The sequence below is a fragment of the Oncorhynchus tshawytscha genome, linkage group LG09 (assembly GCF_018296145.1).
Source record: "Oncorhynchus tshawytscha isolate Ot180627B linkage group LG09, Otsh_v2.0, whole genome shotgun sequence".
Lineage (NCBI taxonomy): Eukaryota > Metazoa > Chordata > Actinopteri > Salmoniformes > Salmonidae > Oncorhynchus > Oncorhynchus tshawytscha.
Genome location: NC_056437.1, coordinates 9,389,635 through 9,411,476, shown reverse-complemented (window position 1 = coordinate 9,411,476; position 21,842 = coordinate 9,389,635). Strand labels below are relative to the sequence as shown.

General features: G+C 42.9%; 1 protein-coding gene across 1 annotated transcript in view; it reads right to left on the bottom strand.

Moving 5' to 3' along the window:
* ccbe1 (collagen and calcium binding EGF domains 1) overlaps positions 1–19,479 on the bottom strand; it is a 126,699-nt gene extending 107,220 nt beyond the window's left edge. Inside the window, exons 1-2 of the mRNA XM_042326471.1 lie at positions 19,203–19,479; positions 18,939–19,019 (exon numbers count right to left, since the gene is read on the bottom strand). Of these exons, the coding sequence (XP_042182405.1) occupies positions 18,939–19,019; positions 19,203–19,309 (188 nt within the window). The 5' untranslated portion in view covers positions 19,310–19,479. The remainder of the gene's footprint in view (positions 1–18,938; positions 19,020–19,202) is intronic.
* Positions 19,480–21,842: the final 2,363 nt, after the last annotated feature.

Below are 21,842 nucleotides of genomic sequence, written 5' to 3'. Positions count from 1 at the left end.
CTGTTGGTATACTGTTCAGTATTGGACTATAGGGAGACTGTTGGTAAACTGTTCAGTATTGGACTATAGGGAGACTGTTGGTAAACTGTTCAGTATTGGACTATAGGGAGACTGTTGGTAAACTGTTCAGTATTGGACTATAGGGAGACTGTTGGTATACTGTTCAGTATTGGACTATAGGGAGACTGTTGGTATACTGTTCAGTATTGGACTATAGGGAGACTGTTGGTATACTGTTCAGTATTGGACTATAGGGAGACTGTTGGTAAACTGTTCAGTATTGGACTATAGGGAGACTGTTGGTAAACCGTTCATATTGGACTATAGGGAGACTGTTGGTAAACTGTTCAGTATTGGACTATAGGGAGACTGTTGGTAAACTGTTCAGTATTGGACTAGAGGGAGACTGTTGGTAAACTGTTCAGTATTGGACTATAGGGAGACTGTTGGTAAACTGTTCAGTATTGGACTATAGGGAGACTGTTGGTATACTGTTCAGTATTGGACTATAGGGAGACTGTTGGTAAACTGTTCAGTATTGGACTATAGGGAGACTGTTGGTAAACTGTTCAGTATTGGACTATAGGGAGACTGTTGGTAAACTGTTCAGTATTGGACTATAGGGAGACTGTTGGTAAACTGTTCAGTATTGGACTATAGGGAGACTGCCACACCCTGACCATAGTTTACTTTGTATGTTTCTATGTTTTGATTGGTCAGGGTGTGATCTGAGTGGGCATTCTATGTTGGATGTCTTGTTTGTCTATTTCTATGTCTGGCCTGATATGGTTCTCAATCAGAGGCAGGTGTTAGTCATTGTCTCTGATTGGGAACCATATTTAGGTAGCCTGGGTTTCACTGTGTGTTTGTGGGTGATTGTTCCTGTCTCTGTGTTTGCACCAGATAGGACTGTTTCGGTTTTCATATTTTCATTATTTTGGTAGTTTATTCATGTATAGTCTTTCCTTTATTAAAATAACATGAATCATCACAACGCTGCATTTTGGTCCGACTCTCCTTCAACTAAAGAGAACCGTTACAGAGACTGTTGGTATACTGTTCAGTATTGGACTATAGGGAGACTGTTGGTAAACTGTTCAGTATTGGACTATAGGGAGACTGTTGGTATACTGTTCAGTATTGGACTATAGGGAACTTGCAAATCATCTATTAATGTTGATATACCTCTTGTTTTACCTACAAGTAAAACATTATACATCTTGTTAATAACAATTGAACAGTTGTTAGCGGGACACTTTAACCTAATTCCATCCTAGTTAGAGATCTACTCATGTCTCACCATAGACTGTCGTGAGGTCAAAGCCTGCTTAGAATGTGTTGGGAAATGTTGCACAGTGGAAAAGCACTGCCTGATATGAGTAGCTTAGATAAATAAATAGATAGACTTATTCCTCTAACTGGAGCTGCTAGACTTATTCCTATAACTGGAGCTGCTAGACTTATTCCTCTAACTGGAGAAGCTAGAGTTATTCCTCTAACTGGAGCTGCTAGACTTATTCCTCTAACTGGAGCTGCTAGACTTATTCCTCTAACTGGAGCTGCTAGACTTATTCCTCTAACTGGAGCTGCTAGACTTATTCCTCTAACTGGAGCTGCTAGACTTATTCCTCTATCTGGAGCTGCCTTATTCCTCTAACTGGAGCCTAGACTTATTCCTCTATTGGAGCCGCTAGAGTTATTCCTCCGCTAACTGGAGCCGCTAGACTTATTCCTCTAGACTTATTCCTCTAACTGGAGCTGCTAGACTTATTCCTCTAACTGGAGCCGCTAGACTTATTCCTCTAACTGGAGCCGCTAGACTTATTCCTCTATCTGGAGCCGCTAGACTTATTCCTCTAACTGGAGCCGCTAGACTTATTCCTCTATCTGGAGCCGTTAGAGTTATTCCTCTATCTGGAGCCGCTAGACTTATTCCTCTATCTGGAGCCGTTAGAGTTATTCCTCTATCTGGAGCCGCTAGACTTATTCCTCTATCTGGAGCCGTTAGAGTTATTCCTCTATCTGGAGCCCCTAGACTTATTCCTCTATCTGGAGCCCCTAGACTTATTCCTCTAACTGGAGCCATTAGAGATCAATAACATCTCATAACATAATTGTTCACTTGTACAACTTACCACGGACGTCTGAGTGATGCATGGACAGACAGTGGCCTGGGTTTAGCCAATGAAACTTGGGGGAAGATGGGAAGTCATGTCGGTTAAGGGAGGTTAGTCTGACGTCTGGAAAATACCAGAGAGATTTCTGATTCTGAGTCGAAATGTAAACAAAACACAAATAGATGTAAATCACACATCACTATTTTCTGTTCTGAATTACATTTCTGCTATGAATTTATATATATATATAAACTTTATATAAACTGTTACATCCTAAACAAACTCAAAGACAGCTTGGCTATGAGGAGAAAAGTGGGAGAGAAAGGGAGAGGGAGAAATATGCTCAGAGGGCAGCAGCTAGCAGCCAGAGTGTCGGGCCTGTCGGGCGGATGGACGGACGGTGCTCCACATATATCACTAAGGAATGCTCCAAAACACAAACAACACGTCCTCCCCTGCACTTGCCAAAATAACTCAAGTGCACAGTGATTTCCTAATTCATTTTGGGGAAGAACACGAGGAGCTGTCAGCCTCCCTCCATAAAATAAACCATGCTATTCCTCCATGTGCAATAATGTGGCCACTGCCAACACCCTGTCCCATCCCATATCTAAAGTTTTCTTCAATCTGATCCAGAAGAAAGGTTTCATATTTACACCCTGTCCAGTGTTTCTATCTACATATCTGATCCAGGAGAAAGGCTTCAAGGTTTTAATGTTTACTTCATATGCTTCAGCGATTACAGTGTTAGGTGAGAAATTTCATCTATCAATGGTACAGTTGTTGTAGACATGATCTACTATAGTAGATAGAGACTTGGAGAGCTTTACACATTGGTGACACTAAAGACATGTGACACTAAAGACGTGTGAGATACATACAACATACAGGGTGTGGGATATATATATATATATATTTTTTTTTAAATTTGACCTTTATTTAACTAGGCAAGTCAGTTAAGAACAAATTCTTATTTTCAATGACGGCCTAGGAACAGTGGGTTAAATGCCTGTTCAGGGGCAGAACAACAGATTTGTAACTTGTCAGCTCGGGCTACACCAAGATACTGACTCGCGATGATGAATCTGACAAGTATCTCATTAAACGCTTGCAGTATCCATGACGACAAGTGTGTTACAAATAACAACTGTGATAATTGTTTCTACGTTCTCCAGTCGTATAACCAACAGGGCTAAAATGTGACCTGTGGGATCATTTCCTTCATTCAACAGCATCAAAAACAAACTAAAACTAACTAACTTGGTAAAGTCTTATGGCCTTATGACTTAGTCCTATGACTTTGCATAGAAGGAACCATACAAGGCATTAACAATAGGGAGGATGGGCTCAAATCTGTCAATGTGCCCATGAGCAAGGCACCTTAACCCGAATTGCTCCAGGGTCGCCGTTGATAATGGCAGACCCTCGCCATGACCCCCACTCTCTGAGGGTGTCTCCAGCGTTATGGGTGTGTCAGCATTTGGGCCCTGCTAATGAACTATGTCATGTTTTGTGAATAAGGAGAGATGTACAAGCTTAAACTCACAGCAGTATTTCCGTTTCATGGCATTACTGGAAGGGTTGTATGGAGGAACACCAACATTAGCTCCTCTTCCTAGTATCCTGATGGCTAATGTCCAATCACTGGAAAATAACCTTTGTGACCTCAGAGCAAACCTTCAATCGTAGAGGGAGATCAGGGAATGATGTGTCTTTGTTTTTAAATCCATATTCGGAATGGATTGAACTATAGCTTCTGGTAAGAGTTAGGGGAGGGGTATGTTTCCTCATAAACAATTCCTGGTGTACCGAAGTTGAAAACATTGCAAGCTCCTGTTCACCCGACCTGGACATTCTGATGCTAAAATACCGACCTCACCATATGCCAAGGGAATTTGTGTGTGTTATTACCATCACAGCTGTGTACATTCCGCCACACCAAGGCGGCACTTTAGCAAACTGTACAAGATCATTAGCCAGCAAGAATCCTCTCACCCAGAAGCAGTCTTTATTGTCACAGATGACTTTAACCAAGCCTGTCTAAAACACATTTTTCCAAAAATATCACCAACATGTATCCTCCCTTACAAGAGGATCCAGCGTGCTTGAACATGTATATACACAAACATCCGTGACCCGTAAAAAGCCATCCCACTTCCCCCACGTCGGCCAATCAGTTCACGTCTCTCTGTTCCTACTCCCACATCTACAAGCAGCAACTCAAGAGGGAGTCACCAACACAGAGAAAAGTGAGGCACTGGACAGAGGAGGCAGACTCATTCCTGCAGGGTTGTTTTGAGAATCCTGATTGGAATATGCTCAAAGATTAATCCACCCAGGACTCATCCATGTACATTAAGGTACAGTTGAAATTGGAAGTTTACATATACCTTGGCCAAATACATTTAATGAACTCAGTTTTTCACAATTCCTGACATTTAATCCTTGTAAAATGTCCCTGTCTTAGGTCAGTTAGGATCACCACTTCATTTTAATAATGTGAAATGTCAGAATAATAGTAGAGAGAATGATTTATTTCAGCTTTCATTTCTTTCATCACATTCCCAGTGGGTCAGAAGTTTACATACACTCAATTAGTATTTGGTAGCATTGCCTTTAAATTGTTTAACTTGGGTCAAATGTTTTGGGTAGCCTTCCACAAGCTTCCCACAATAAATTGGGTGAATTTTGTCCCATTCCTCCTGACAGAGCTGGTGTAACTGAGTCAGGTGTGTAGGCCTCCTTGCTTGCACATGCTTTTTCAGTTCTGCCCACACATTTTCTATAGGATTGAGGTCAGGGCTTTGTGATGGCCACTCCAATACCTTGACTTTGTTGTCCTTAAGCCATTTTGCCATAACTTTGGAAGTATGCTTGGGGTCATTGTCCATTTGGAAAACCCATTTGTGACCAAGCTTTATCTTCCTGACTGTCTTGAGATGCTGCTTCAATACATCCACATAATTTTCCTCCCCCATGATGCCATCTATTTTGTGAAGTGCACCAGTCCCTCCTGCAGCAAAACACCCCCACAACATGATGCTGCTTCACGGTTGGGATGGTGTTCCTCGGCTTGCAAGCATCCCCCTTTTTCCTCCAAACATAGCGATGGTCAAACAGACCATAGGTCATTTCTCTAAAAAGTACGATATTTGTCCCCATGTGCAGTTGCAAACCGTAGTCTGGCTTTTTTATGGCAGTTTTGGAGTAGTGGCTTCTTCCTGGCTGAGAGGCCTTTCAGGTTATGTCAATATAGGACTCGTTTCACTGTGGATATAGATACTTTTGTACCCGTTTCCTCCAGCATCTTCACAAGGTCCTTTGCTGTTGTTCTGGATTGATTTGCACTTTTCGCACAAAAGTACGTTCATCTCTAGGAGAGAGAACGCGTCTCCTTCCTGAGCGTTATGACGGCTCCGTGGTCCCATGGTGTTTATACTTGCGTACTATTATTTGTACAGATGAACGTGGTACCTTCAGGCGTTTGGAAATTGCTCCCAAGGATGAACCAGACTTGTGGAGGTCTACAATTTTCCCATGATGTCAAGCAAAGAAGCATTTAGTTTGAAGGTAGACCTTGAAATACATCCACAGGTACATCTCCAATTGACTCAAATTATGTCAATTAGACTATCAGAAGCTTCTAAAGCCATGACATCATTTTCTGGAATTTTTCAAGCTGTTTAGAGGCACAGTCAACTTAGTGTTTGTAAACTTCTGACCCACTGGAATTGTAGTGAATTATAAGTGAAATATTGATACAGTGAATTATAAGTTAAATAATCTGTCTGTAAACAATTGTTGTAAAAATTATTTGTGTCATGTACAAAGTAAATGTCCTAAACGACTTGCCAAAACTATAGTTTGTTAACAAGAAATTTGCGGAGTGGTTGAAAAGCAGGTTTTAATGACTCCAACCTAAGTGTATGTAAACTTCCGACTTCAACTGTATATACATCGATAGCTTCATTAGGAAGTGTGTTGATGAAATGTGTTGACCCATTTCCCAACCAAAAACCCTGGATGAACGGAGATATTCATACCATGCTGAAAACCCGTACTGCAGCATTCAATGTCAGCAGAACGAACTCTGATGACTGGGTGAAGTGCGGCATTCAAGTTGGAGTCTGTATTGTCTTTTTGCGTCCCTAATGGATTTACGGAGCTCGTACCTGCTTGTCTTGTCAAGACAAGCAGGTACGAGCTCCGAGCTCCGTAAATCCAAGACAAGCAGGTTCGAGCTCCGTAAATCCATTAGGGACGCAAAAAGACAATACAGACTCCAACTTGAATTGATGTTCGACAACTCAGACAGGAGACACATGTTTATTTTTATTTATTTTACCTTTATTTAACTAGGCAAGTCAGTTAAGAACAAATTCTTATTTTCAATGACAGCCTAGGAACAGTGGGTTAACTGCCTGTTCAGGGGCAGAACGACAGATTTGTACCTTGTCAGAGCTTAACACATTTTACGCATGGTTTGAGGCAGACAATACCGAAGACTCTCGCTGCTCCAGACGACCAGGTCCTTTCGCTCTTCAAGGCTGATGTGGGGAAAACTCTCAAAAGAGTGAATACTCACAAAGCCGCCATCCGAGATGGCATCATCGGCCGCATCCTCAGAGTGTGTGCTGACCAGTTGGTGGTCATCTTCTCTGAAATCTTCAACCTGCACTCTTAGGAAAAAAAAGGTTATTCGGCTGTCCCCATAGGAGAACCCTTTTTGGTTCCAGGTAGAACTATTTTGTTTTACATGGAACCCAATAGGGTTCTACCTGGATCCAAAAAGGGTACTTCAAAGGGTTTTCCTTTAGGGAGAGCCGCGGAACCCTTTTTTCTAAGATTGTGTCCCTGTCCCAGGCTGTAGTTCCCACCTGCTTTAAGGAGACCACCATCATCCCAGTGCCCAAAACAAACAAAGTGACATGCCCAAATTATTATCACCCCGTCGCCCTCACCCCGGTCATCATAAAGCGCTTTGAGAGGCTAGTCATGGCCCACATTAAGGCCAACATGCCAGCACACTGGACCCACTCCAATTCCCCTACCGCTCCTACAGAAACACAAAAGATGCCATTTCCATCACTATTCACACGACCGTAACACATCTGGACAAGAGGAACCCCTTTTTGAGAATGATGTTCATTGACTACAGTTCAGCATTCAACACTATTGTTCCCTCCAAGGTCATCACCAAGCTCAGAGCCCTGGGAGTGGACACCACCCTATGCAACTGGATCCTGGACTTCCTGACAGGCAGACCACATGCTGTGAGGATTGGCAACAACACCACCTCCACACTGGGGCGCCCCATGGGTTCGTCCTCAGTTATCTGCTGTATTCTCTGTTCACCCATCAAATTTGCTGACGACACCACGGTTGTAGGCCTGAAACAACAAGTTCATCAAATTTATTTAAAAAGCCCTACATCAGCTGATGTCACAAAGGTCTGTACAGAAACCCAGCCTAAAACCCAAAACAGCAAGCAATGCAGGTGTAGAAGCACGGTGGCTAGGAACTCCCTAGAAAGGCCAGAACCTAGGAAGAAACCTAGAGAGGAACCAGGCTATGAGGGATGGCCAGTCCTCTTCTGGCTGTGCCGGGTGGAGATTATAACAGAACATGGCCAAGATGTTCAAATGTTCATAGATGATGTTCAAGTCTATAGGGAGGAGGTAAGTGAACTGGCATTGTGGTGTCATGCCAATAACCCCTCAACATCAACAAAACAAAAGGAGTTGATTGTTGACTTCAGGAAGCAGATGAGGGAATATGACCCGATCCACATCAACAAGACTGCAGTAGAGAGAGTCACGAGTTTTAAGTTCCTCCACGTCCACATCACTGAGGACTTGACATGGACCAACAACACCACCACTCTTGTCAAGAGGGTCCAACAGCATCTCTACTTCCCAACGTGGATGAAGAAACTTGGCATGCCGCCCCGGCATTATGGCCTGGTACAGGAATTGCTCCATCCAAGGTCCTCCAGCTACTGGTGAAAACGGCCCAGTACGTCACTGGGATCTTGCTCCCACCCATCAAGGACACCTACTGAAAACGGTGCCTGAGTAAGGCATGCAGCATAATCAAGGACCCCACACCCTAGCCATGAGCTGTTCACCTCCTTAACGCCGGGCAAACTGTATTTTGTGGGTTTACAGAGTTACAGCAGTTCTGCATTGGAAGAGAGGGCCAAAATTCCTCCACAGCGACGTGAGATCAACAACTACAGGAACTGTTTGGTTGGAGTTGTTGCAGCTTGTAATGCTCTGGGTGTCGTGAGTGGGAAGTCAGGCGCAGAGAAACAGAGAGTTCAATATAGTGATCTTTTAATGCACACATGGTGAACAACGCCCCCCCACGCCACGAAACACTGGGTGCTCAAAACAAATGCCCGAGACACGGGGGACGAAAACTGTCCAGCAAACTCCACTAACATAAACCAACACGTTGGTCTACACCAAACAAAAGGTTACAATAATTAATCCCGCACAAAGAAACGGGCGGGCCGGCTGACTAATAAAGCCCAACTAATTACAACAAACTCAAAACAGGTGTAACCAATAAACACATAAGGAGGGGGAGAAAATAATCAGTGGCAGCTAGTAGGCCGGCGACGACGACCGCCGAGCGCCACCCGAACGGGAAGGGGAGCCACCTTCGGTCGGAGTCGTGACACACCTAAAAGGTGGCATAAAATAGAGAACATTTGAAAAGGGGGCCAATACTTTTCACGGCCACTTTGCAATATACAGTCATGCTACACACACATCACAACTGCTGCTACCAGACTTATTATACTGCTCAATTTATACACGGCCCCCATTCCACTCTTCCCCAATACATGTGTAAATATTGGACTACAAATTATGCGTTCCTGCATTACACTGATGCTAAAATGTCTATTCTACTGAGCCATTTTCTTTATGTTCGTATTCTTATATTTTATCGTTTATTTTTGTTGCATTTTCCAGAAGAAACCTGTAAGTAAAACATTTTGTTGGACGATGTGTACCACGCGTATCCCATACGTACGACTAATGAAACATAAAACTAGCTAAACACGTGCTAACAAAATAAACATCAGTATTAGCCGTTGTGAGAATGGAAACCGTCAACCATCATGTTAAGATATTGGACTGAACATTGACTGTATAGGGGGCTAGACAATTTTCATCAGGAACCATCTGCTGCTTGTAGCTAATTTTAGTAAATCCTGTTTCTCTCCAAGTTAAGAGCTTTTGGGAAAGAGTGTTTTGAGTTTGTTCCATACTCATACACTTAGTTCCTGGCTTATAAAAGCAATTATGTGAACTATTTATTTATTCATTAGATACAGTTTTATCAATTCAACACACAGTTCGAGATTAATACATGAAAACATGCCTCCATTCACATTTTCAGTCACTACAGATGCTTCTAGACTCTTGTGTGAGTTTAGAATCAGAAAGACTCTCTTGTGAGACATTCATCTTGAGAATGGTGTTTAGAATAGAATAAAATATACAGCAAATTCATCACTGCTTCGCCTTAGGGTCTCATGGGGTAACAATTAAACACATGCGCACACACTTCCTGTTACCCAATCGCTACATTTTGAGCTGCATACTTTCACCGTAGTCCGCCATGACTGACTGCCATGAATGGTAGACTAATTCTAGAGAATTCAACTGACTGGTCGTTCCAAATAGGATGACAGCAGTAACATACATCAAGGTTTCCACTAATAAAAAAACATCTGGTCTGGATGTCTGTGACGGATATTAATCACTGGTAAATCGCCCAATATTTCTGTCTAACTCATAGTTACAATACACACACGCAGAGGTTTCCAAGGCTGTTTTAGGAAGAAATCAACAACACTCAGCTCGATGGCATTTTAACATGCCTGATTTACAATGAAGACTCCTTACAAGGACATATTGCAAAGAACCAATAGTGTAGAAACAAGGTTTCGACAAAAGCCATTTCACTTAATTGAATGTACTAATTGTAATATTGCCACGTCTGTTTATGATATTACAATGACAAAGAAGTTACTGCAAATAACAACCCCCCCCCCCCTGACATCATTGCACGCACGACAGAAGCGCTTAATACGTAATGCCTTGTTTTCACCATGCTGCACGACGCTCCCCAGCTCAGCAACAACAACAATAACAACAGTGGCGCTGGGCGACCACTGGGCGGCCAGTGGCGCTGTTTCTCTGTTTCTCCTTAATTCCGACTTTACATTTCTGAACATCTTGTGTCATTTCAGAATATTTAACTGTAAAACCGAGACTCAAATATTCTTTCAGTCATAGCCAAGGGAACAGACAATACAGATGGCCGAAGGAAATGCAAAGAGAAACCAAGACCTTTCCTGCTCTATCCTCTGTCCCCTTCCCTGATCCTTCATTGCACCGCTGTAATGGGTGGGATGACAATATGGGCCAGTTGACAACAGCAATCTCAGGGCTTTGTCTTGTTGACAGATGTTTGGAGTGAGTGTGTGTTTGATAGAGGGAGTAGGATTATTTCATGGCACTTAACACATATAATTGCGATTCAAAAATGCAAAAGCACGCATGAGTGTTATGTAAGACAAGAGGAGAGGTCCAGCAGACTTGAGCAGAGAGAGAGGCAGAGAGAGAGAGGGATGCAGAGAGCGAGAGAGAGGCAGAGAGAGAGAGAGGCAGAGAGAGAGAGAGGCAGAGCAGAGAGAGAGAGAGAGGCAGAGAGAGAGAGAGAGGCAGAGAGAGAGAGAGGCAGAGAGAGAGAGGCAGAGAGAGAGCGAGGAAGAGGGAGAGAGAGGCAGAGAGAGAGAGAGAGAGAGGCAGAGAGAGAGAGAGAGAGAGAGAGAGAGGCAGAGAGAGAGGCAGAGAGAGAGAGGCAGAGAGAGAGAGGCAGAGAGAGAGAGGCAGAGAGAGAGAGGCAGAGAGAGAGGGGATGCAGAGAGCGAGAGAGAGGCAGAGAGAGAGAGAGGCAGAGAGAGAGAGAGAGAGAGAGAGGCAGAGAGAGAGAGGGATGCAGAGAGCGAGAGAGGCAGAGAGAGAGAGAGAGAGAGAGAGAGAGGCAGAGAGAGAGGCAGAGAGAGAGAGGCAGAGAGAGAGGCAGAGAGAGAGCGAGGAAGAGAGAGAGAGAGAGAGAGAGAGGCAGAGAGAGAGAGAGAGGCAGAGAGAGAGAGGGCAGAGAGAGAGGCAGAGAGAGAGCGAGGAAGAGGGAGAGAGAGAGAGAGAGAGAGAGAGAGAGGCAGAGAGAGAGAGAGAGGTAGAGAGAGAGAGAGAGGCAGAGAGAGAGAGAGGCAGAGAGAGAGAGGCAGAGAGAGAGAGGCAGAGAGAGAGAGAGGCAGAGAGAGAGCGAGGAAGAGGGAGAGAGAGGCAGAGAGAGAGAGAGAGAGAGAGAGAGAGAGACTGGGAGTACTAAAGTAATAAATTCTGTCAATGAATGTATAACTATTGGCAAGGTGAAAGAGATCATGTTGTTTGACAGAGACTTATTATAAGTGATACATTTCACAGACATTCAGCAGTAAGCTAAGTGTTTGAACATTACCAGGCTTTAAAAACTAAAGCAATTGTAAATCCATTGGCGGAGATAGACAGTCACGACTCCTGCGGATAACAATATGTCAGTCAAGGACAGCCGATGGGGTAAAACACTCCATCAAGTTAGCATTGGTGCTGCAGCAATGTATTACAACAGCATTCCAGAGAAAAACACTTGTCTCCATCAAGATGGCGCCGGAGAAGAAGGCTGACATTTTACAAGTTCCTATCCAGTTGTTTTTTGTTTGTTTGTTTGCATTGTTTGTAATTTATTTCGTACATAATGTTGCTGCTACCGTCTCTTATGACTGAAAATAACTTCTGGATATCAGAACTGTGATTACTCACCACGGACTGGCAGAATCCTTGTTTTCCTTTAACGAGTATGACGAGCCCAACATGAATGACAAACTGCTTTCCCGGGAAAGTGAAGAGAAGGCATGAAGAGAAGGCAGAGAAAAAGGGGCCAGAGGGCAGGCTGCCTTCTGGGATTTCGTAGGCGATCGAATAAACCCCCACTGCCTTCCATTCTGCTAGCAAATGTGCAAACTTTGGAAAATAAAACCGATGACCTATTCGGAAGATTAAACTACCAACGGGTCATTCAAAACTGTAATATCTTCACTGAGTCGTGGCTGAATGACGACACTATCAACATACAGCTGGCTGGTTATACTCTGTATCGGCAGGATAGAACAGCAGCGTCTTGGTAAGACAAGGGGCGGCGGACTATGTATTTTTGTATATAACAGCGGGTGCACGATATCTAAGGAAGTCTCAAGGTTTTGCTCGGCTAAGATATAGTATCTCATGAGAAGCTGTAGACCACACTATCTACCAAGAGAGTTTTCATCTGTATTTTTCATAGCTGTCTACATACCACCACAGACTGATGCTGACTGCACTCAGTGAGCTGTATTCCGTGTGACTTGATCAATAAAAAAGTGGTCAAACGAAGCAGATGCTAAGCTACAGGACTGTTTTTCTAGCACAGACTGGAATATGTTCCGGGACTCCTCCGATGGCATTGAGGAGTACACCGCATCAGTCATTGGCTACATCAATTAAGTGCATCGATGATCTCATCACCACAGTGACCGTACGTACATACCCCGACCAGAAGTCATGGAAGCACAGCCAAGAGCTGCCCAGTGACACGAGCCTACTAGACGAGCTAAACTACTTCTATGCTCGCTTCGAGGCAAATAACACTGAAACATGCATGATAGCACCAGCTGTTCCAGAAGACTGTGTGATCACGCTCTCCGCAGCCAATGTGAGTAATACCTTTAAAAAGGTCAATGTTCACAAGGCTGCAGGGCCAAACGGATTACTGTGAGCATGCACTGACCAACTAGCAAGTATCTTCACTGACATTTTTAACCTCTCCCTGTCCGAGTCTGTAATGCCAACAAGCAGACCACCATAGTCCCTGTGCGCAAGAACACTAAGGTAACCTGCCAAAATTACTACCGACCCGTAGCACTCACGTCTGTAGCCGTGAAGTGCTTTGAAAGGCTGGTCATGGCTCACATCCAAACACCATTATCCCAGAAACCCTAGACCCCCTCCAATTTGCATACCACCCCAACAGATCCACAGATGATGCAATCTCTATTGCACTCCACACTGCCCTTTCCCACATGGACAAAAGGAACACATGTGTGCGAATGCTATTCATTGACTACAGCTCAGAATTCAACACCATAGTGCCCTCAAAGCTCATCAATAAGAAAAGGACCCTGGGATTAAACACCTCCCTCTGCAACTGGATCCTGGACTTCCTGACGGGCCCCCCCCAGGTGGTAAGGGAGGTAACAACACATCCGCTACTCTGATCCTCAACACACATGCTCAGTCCCCTCCTGTACTCCGTTCACCAATGACTGCACGGCCAGGCACGACTCCAACACCATCATTAAGTTTGCTGATGACACAACAGTAGACCTGATCACCGACAACGACAAGACAGCCTATAGGGAGGAGGTCAGAGAACTTTCCGTGTGGTGCCAGGACAACAACCTCTCCCTCAACGTGGTCAAGACAAAGGAGATGATTGTGGACTACAGGAAAAGGAGGGCCGAGCCCCTATTCTCATCGACAGGGCTATAGTGGAGCAGGTTGAGAGCTTCATGTCCCTTGGTGTCCACATCACCAACAAACACGCCAAAACCTATTCCCCCTCAGGAGACTGAAAAGATCTGGCTTGGGTCCGCAGACCCTCAAAGGGTTCTACAACGCACCATCGAGAGCATCCTGACTGGTTGCATCACTGCCTGGTATGGCAACTGCTCGACCTCAAGGGACTACAGAGGTTAGTGCGTACGGCCCAGTACATCACTGGGGCACAGCTTTCTACCATCCAGGACCTCTATACCAGGTGGTGTCAGGAGGAAGGCTCTAAGAATTGTCAAAGAGTCCTGCCACCCTAGTCATACACTGTTCTCTCTGCTACAGCATGGCAATACAGGAGCGCCAAGTCTAGGTGCAAAAGGCTTCTAAACAGCTTCTACCCCCAAGCCATAAGACTCCTGAACGCCCAATCAAATGGCTCCCTGGACTATTTACATCCCCCCTCTTATACTCCGCTGCTACTCTCTGTTGTTATCATCTATGCATAGTCACTTTAATAACTCTACCTACAGTTGAAGTCGGAAGTTTACATACACTTAGGTTGGAGTCGCCTTTTTCAACCACTCCACAAATTTCTTATTAACAAACTATAGTCTTGGCAAGTCAGTTAGGATATCTACTTTGTGCATGACACAAGTCATTTTTCCAACAATTGTTTACCGACAGATTACTTCACTGTATCACAATTCCAGTGGCTCAGAAGGTTACGTACACTAAGTTGACTGTGCCTTTAAACAGCTTGGAAAATTCCAGAAAATAATGTCATGGCTTTAGAAGCTTCTGATATACTCATTTAGTCAATTAGCCTATGTAAACTTCTGATCCACTGGGAATGTGATGAAGTAAATAAAAGCTGAAATAAATCATTATCTCTACTATTATTCTGACATTTCACATTCTTACACTAAAGTGGTGATCCTAACTGACCAAAGACAGGGAATTTTTACAAGGATTAAATGTCAGGAATTGTGACAAACTGAGTTAAAACGTATTTGGCTCAGGTGTATGTAAAATTACAACTTCAACTGTACAGTCTTGCCCAAAAGTTTTGAGAAGGACACAAATATTCATTTTCAAAGTTTGCTGCTTCAGTGTCTTTAGATATTTTTGTCAGATGTTACTATGGAATACTGAAGTATAATTACAAGCATTTCATAAGTGTCAAAGGCTTTTATTGTCAATTACATCAAGTTGATGCAAAGAGTCAATATTTGCAGTGTTGACCCTTCTTTTTCAAGACCTCTGCAATCCGCCCTGGCATGCTGTCAATTAACTTCTGGGCCACATCCTGACTGATAGCAGCCCATTCTTGCATAATCAATGCATGGAGTTTGTCAGAATTTGTGGGGTTTTGTTTGTCCACTCGCCTCTTGAGGATTGACCACAAGTTCTCAATGGGATTAAGGTCTGGGGAGTTTCCTGGCCATGGACCCAAAATATCTATGTTTTGTTCGCCGAGCCACTTAGTTATCACTTTTGCCTTATGGCAAAAGTCCTGTGAGACCATTGGTCTCAATGGTCTCACAGGACTGATGGTAGCGCTCACCTTGTCGTCTCCGGACAAGCTTTTTTCCAGATGCCCCAAACAATCAGAAAGGGGTTTCATTAAAAAAAAGACTTTGCCCCAGTCCTCAGCAGTCCAATCCCTGTACCTTTTGCAGAATATCAGTCTGTCCCTGATGTTTTTCCTGGAGAGAAGTGGCTTCTTTGCTGCCTTTCTGGACACCAGGCCATCCTCCAAAAGTCTTCGCCTCACTGTGCATGCAGATGCAGTCACACCTGCCTGCTGCCATTCCGGAGCATGCTCTGTACTGGTGGTGCCCCGATCCCGCAGCTGAATCAACTTTAGGAGATGGTCCTGGCGCTTGCTGGACTTTCTTGGGCGCCATGAAGCCTTCTTCACAACAATTGAACCGCTCTCCTTGAAATTCTTGATGATCTGATAAATGGCAAATTTATGTGCAATCTTACTGGCAGCAATATCCTTGCCTGTGAAGCCCTTTTAGTGCAAAGCAATGATGATGGCACTTGTTTCCTTGCAGGTAACCATGGTTGACAGAGGAATAACAATGATTCAAAGCACAACCCTCCTTTTGAAGCTTCTGGTCTGTTTATTATTATTATTATTATTATTTATTATTATTTTTTTTTATTAAACTGCATTGTTTGTTAGGGGCTAGTAAGTAAACATTTCACTGTAAGGTGTATTTTGCACATGTGACTAATATACATTTGATTTGATTGGAAAAGCAGCCAGATAAAAACACTTGTCTCCATTTAGCACTTTTCTGTAAACGCAACATTTTATTATGAAGAGATCATTAAAATAGTTTTGTGGAGATGATTTAGTGTTCAGGTCAGATGAAGTGCGTAGTCCTCTAGGGGTCATCGCTGTCTTGCGAGTAGAGAAGAGGAGAAACATTTAGGAGAAGACAAGAGGACAGGCAGTGGAGGAGAGGATTCATTTTGGGGGAAATTATAGAATCCACACACAGAGTTTCAGGGGGGTAGAAGACGAGGAGAGGAGAAAAATGTTGGGAAAGATAGCAAAGTTGCAGGGGGAGAGGATGAGGAAAAACATGTTGAAGCTATCCACAGAGTTGCAGGGGGAGAGGACGAGGGGGAGGAAAATGAGTGGAGAGACAGAGGGGAGAAACTCGTTGAAAATAACCACAGACCTGCAAGGGGGTAGATAACGAGGACAAGGACAGGAGAAGAATGTTGGAGAAGATATCCTTATGCATGTTACTGATTCTATGGCCTTAAGTCCGTTTAGAGTAAACTAACGGATTTACCCCGGAATGCCTCGGCTTAGGAGGGGAGGAGAGGTTAGGAGAGGAGAAGAGAGGAGAGGGGAGGATAGGAGAGGTTAGGAGAGGAGAAAGAGGAGAAGGGATACGAGCAGGACAACAAACTGCTTGAGACCACCATCAATATTTGGAAGAACAACAAATCAACAATTACACACGCCACATATCAATTAAGTGTGACCGTGGCAGGGCTGAAAGCACTCTGTTTCTCCTCTCTTGGGCCTAGCTGTATGCAGACAGAGCTCTCCCGCGGAAGATGGCTAGAAGCTAGCTGTATGCAGACAGAGATCTCCCGCTGAAGACGGCTAGAAGCTAGCTGTAGGCTAGACACAGCTCTCAATCAGAAGACGGCTAGCAGCTAGCTGTAGGCTGGACCGAGCTCTCCCGCGGAAGACGGCTAGCAGCTAGCTGTAGGCTAGACAGAGCTCTCCCGTGGAAGACGGCTAGCAGCTAGCTGTAGGCTAGACACAGCTCTCAAGCAGAAGACGGCTAGCAGCTAGCTGTAGGCTAGACGGAGCTCTCCCGCGGAAGACGGCTAGCAGCTAGCTGTAGGCTAGACAGAGCTCTCCCGCGGAAGACAGCTAGCAGCTAGCTGTAGGCTAGACAGAGCTCTCCCGCGGAAGACAGCTAGCAGCTAGCTGTAGGCTAGACAGAGCTCTCCCGTGGAAGACGGCTAGCAGCTAGCTGTAGGCTAGACAGTGTTTGCAATAAATCAAGTTAATGTAATCTTTACCTTGTGTATTCTCAAATCTATACCTCCTGTATTTTCAAATCTATTTAGGAAAGTCATAAACAAAAGTCTATTTAAGTACACTAAGTAGCACAGATATAATGGAAGGGTCCAAAAAAGCTCTTCCTAGTAGTCTCACCTATCTGTTATAGTTGTCAGACACTGTTTCAGATCTGTCGTTACCATCCTTTTCCAGAATAACATTTATTGGTAGATGTATTTGCCAATAAAACATAGCAGCACCTAATGAATCTTTCTTTTTTCTCCAACAGACACTCAATCCAAATACCATCACTGTAAGAGTCCAACTGTTACACACAAAAAAAACAGGCATAATGTGCCTACCCTTGTTCCGTTTAAACATGCCTCAGTCATTCCTATACCAGATAGAGAGACAGGGTCAAGTTAGCCCATGGTGCGTATTAGTAGAGCCCACAACCATGAGTTAAGATGTAAAAGACAGATTCTTACGAAAGGGAAGAAATACCAACTAAAATTGGTGATAAACTCTTGAGCAATGCCTGGCATGACGATGGAGAGACATCCTACACACATTTCAACACAGTGAGAGAGCTGATAGGCAGCCTATCATGTGGTAACTTGTTACAATGCAGGTGGACTGAAATGCACCCAGCTGCCTCAGATACATAGGCACATTTCTTTCCTCCTGTAACACCAGCCTTTCTCTCGTTAGTTAAATGAACAACGTATGAAGACAACAGTGAGTCTAAGCAATAACCATCAACCACAGTAATCATTTAAAGACCACATCACAAACAGGGGGCTGAAATAACATGATGAAGTTACGTGTGTTACGTGTGTGTCATTCCCCGCCAGTGCCAGACAGGAAATGCAGCAGAGTAATGAGTCTCTCACGGTTATGGACAGACACCCGTTGCAAAGGGGTTAAGTTTTAGATAGATTTACCTTCTAACAAAACACAGTGCATCCATCTAATCCGTGTGTTGACCTATTACAATGTAATTACATCATTGACTTTCCAATCATTATTGACACATTGCCCAATACCATTACATGAAAGCAATTAGACAAATTACAGGTTTATTTCAACCACCTACACTTCTGCTATAGGAAACTACGAAAAATATCTAGACATCTTTTGGTGTATTTATCTGTTTATGGTAAATTACATCTACCTTACATGATGTATCATTCAATATTTTAGCCAATATGGTTAATCAATTCATAAAAGCATCGGCTATCCCATGAAGCCTTTACAACTCTGGTCACTGAAGGTTTGTTCCCAAATGCTATATAGGCTAGGATCATTGATGACAAATGATTGATAAATTATGGTTCCAATTTCATTTGCTCTCTTGAACCTACTGTATCCTTTGGAATGACTTCCATAGCAACAGTGAATCTATGGGTCATTATCAATTAAAACGTCACAAGTCTGGTCACTGAATGTTTGTGATATGCAGCATCACAGCAGCAAAACAACTAGCCTATATATTATATTATTTAACCCCCCCACACACACACACACACACACAAAAAGGCTATTATAATTTAGTACCGTAATCTCAGCTCACAAGAGAGAATAATATTCTACATTGCAATGGAATATTAGAAACTTAAATGAGCCTACCTGTAACAAGTTGTCACCTCCCCAGTTGGTTTTAAGCAAGGATATTTGGTTGTGGCAATCTTATTCTCAGAACAGACTTCACTGTAAAATAATAACATTAGGCTATTAATGCACGTCCTTCAGGATAAATAATATACAACCTACCACAATATAACCCAGGTGTCCCGTACAATGTTTCTCTTGATATCTACAGCACCGTGCGTAATGTCAAATCCAAACCCATCAAAAAAATACCCAGGGCGCGCGACGCGTGGTATAGCCTACCTGTTCGCGTCATCCTGATACTCCCTGTAAGTCCACTGCAAACTTCGTGAGAAGAAGAGAAACATCATAAGAATCCTCAGAAGAGTCCCGCTGTATTTTACATTCATTTCCCCTGGTCAAGTCTGAGTCGCATTCAGTCCCAAACACCTGTATCATTCCTGTAACCGAAGCAATTATTGTAGAGTTGAAGAGTGAATGGAAACTTGAAGTGATTGGACATTTCCAGCTGCTCTCGCGTCAAGTTAATAGGCTATCCCAAACTGATGACTATTTCCTCTGTCCCTCCCACCGCTGACTTTTAGAGTATGTCTATGAATTCGCCAGGCGCTCACTTTCATATGAACTGCTCATCAATTAACACTAAACTTCTCTGCTGTTTATTTGACACACGACAAACGCTTGATAGACTGAGGAAGTGTGTAGTGTTTGCGAGTCAAACTTTTGTCATGTTTATTTTCTTCCAAGAAAACCAGTTAAAATAACTGAAATGATTAATAACGGTCTCAGAGGATAGCATTTTAAGTATTGTCACAATTTTCGTTGAATCCTGGGCTGAAATTTAACAATAGCTGTTGCTGACATCCAAATGCTATATATGATATGATCATTGATATGATCATTGATGAAATGTAATTGATAAAGTATGGTTACGTATAATTTGCTCTCTTGAACGTACCCTTTGGAATCTATAGGTCATTACCATTAAAATGTAACAATAAGGTGCAGAGTGTTCGATTTGCCCAGCCTGGTCTCATAGACTATACATAACATAGTAAATGTAAATCCAGGACACTCAAATGAGTATGATATGTTATGTTTGGTATGGTTACATAAGATATAAGGTCACTTAAGGCAAAAGCAAAAGAAGGGTGGGTAGTTGGTCGGGGTAGATGAGTGGGAAAATAAAGTGAATGTCCAATGGTTCCAATCTTAGCAAGGCTATTTAGCTACTACTTTTTTAGCTAGTAACATATCATACAAATTATAATTAGTGTCTCAAATTTGCCTACAGAATACTACAAAATGTTCTGAGACCACATTGCAGAGCCTGCTCGGGGTGCAAGGAGACCCCAGCTATGTTAAAACCATGCCGTTTACAGGGGATTGTTAGGTAAATGTTAACTATTTGTTTGTAATATCATCATCACCTCTTGAAGAGCATAGCCAGGACTACACATTTCCAATTATTCCACACAAAACAAAACACATGCACACATGTAGCTCCATCGTCAGTTATTCAGCAAGTAACTGCATGATTTATATGATCAGCAAACATAAACTGATCCTGTCATTTCAATACTGCCCACCATGTATTGGATATTTTAGTGACATAAAATTAAAAAGTGAACTACATCTGACAAGTGTGAGTAGTTTGGGTTCATTTCCCATCCGTTGTGGGCTCTGCCTGTCAAGCAGCAAAATGTACTGTTAGCTGATGATGTTTACCTTACAAGCTAACGGTAGAAATGTTGTACAGTTGGCTAAACATAGCGGTACAGAAAGTAGAACTAATGTACTGTTAGCTGATGTTTACCTTACAAGCTAACGGTAGAAATGTTGTATAGTTGGCTAAACATAGCGGTACAGAAAGTAGAACTAATGTACTGTTAGCTGATGTTTACCTTACAAGCTAACGGTAGAAACGTTGTACAGTTGGCTAAACATAGCGGTACAGAAAGTAGAACTAATGTACTGTTAGCTGATGCTTACCTTACAAGCTAACGGTAGAAATGTTGTACAGTTGGCTAAACATAGCGGTACAGAAAGTAGAACTAATGTACTGTTAGCTGATGTTTACCTTACAAGCTAACGGTAGAAATGTTGTATAGTTGGCTAAACATAGCGGTACAGAAAGTAGAACTAATGTACTGTTAGCTGATGTTTACCTTACAAGCTAACGGTAGAAACGTTGTACAGTTGGCTAAACATAGCGGTACAGAAAGTAGAACTAATGTACTTTTTCTCCAACCAACCTAGCGAAGTTAGCTAACATTATAGCCCGTTTTCAACATTGTTTTTAGTGTATGGTCACGATTGCTGACAGGCATGATAAGCTACATTGATTGATGGACCATATCAAATTGGCTAGTTAGATAATAACAGATCACATCAATAAGGCTAGTTAACAAGCTAACTTTCAGGAGATTAACTAGATGGCTATATATCCAGGTATTGTTTGATTTGATTGCCATCTATAGTGTTGATGACAGTAGTCCAACTTTACCAGGAGACGGACTTGCCAATGTCAAGCCCTTTACAGGGACAAATATCATAGCTAAGCAAGGCTAGCTTAAACCCCCGTATGATAGGCCAAATGAATAGCTGTAGCTAGATCAACGCTACACTAGGATGTGCTGCCCAGCCCATAGTTGTTGTTTTGTTTTTGTTTTCCTATAGTGAATATTGCGTTGAAGATCTGCCGTTGTTTCAAAGGTACAAATTTAACATTTTATACAAGGTTTCTCTATGTTGAAAATGGGTGACAATAATGACAAAAATCCTGTGATAGGAATGTCATCCTCAAAAGAACAGTTTATTATGTTGATGACTTTTTTTTCAAATCCAATGTATTTTCCACATAGGTTAGATTAAAATACATTGACAAATTATATTGAAAACAGTGCCGACCCGTCATTCAGG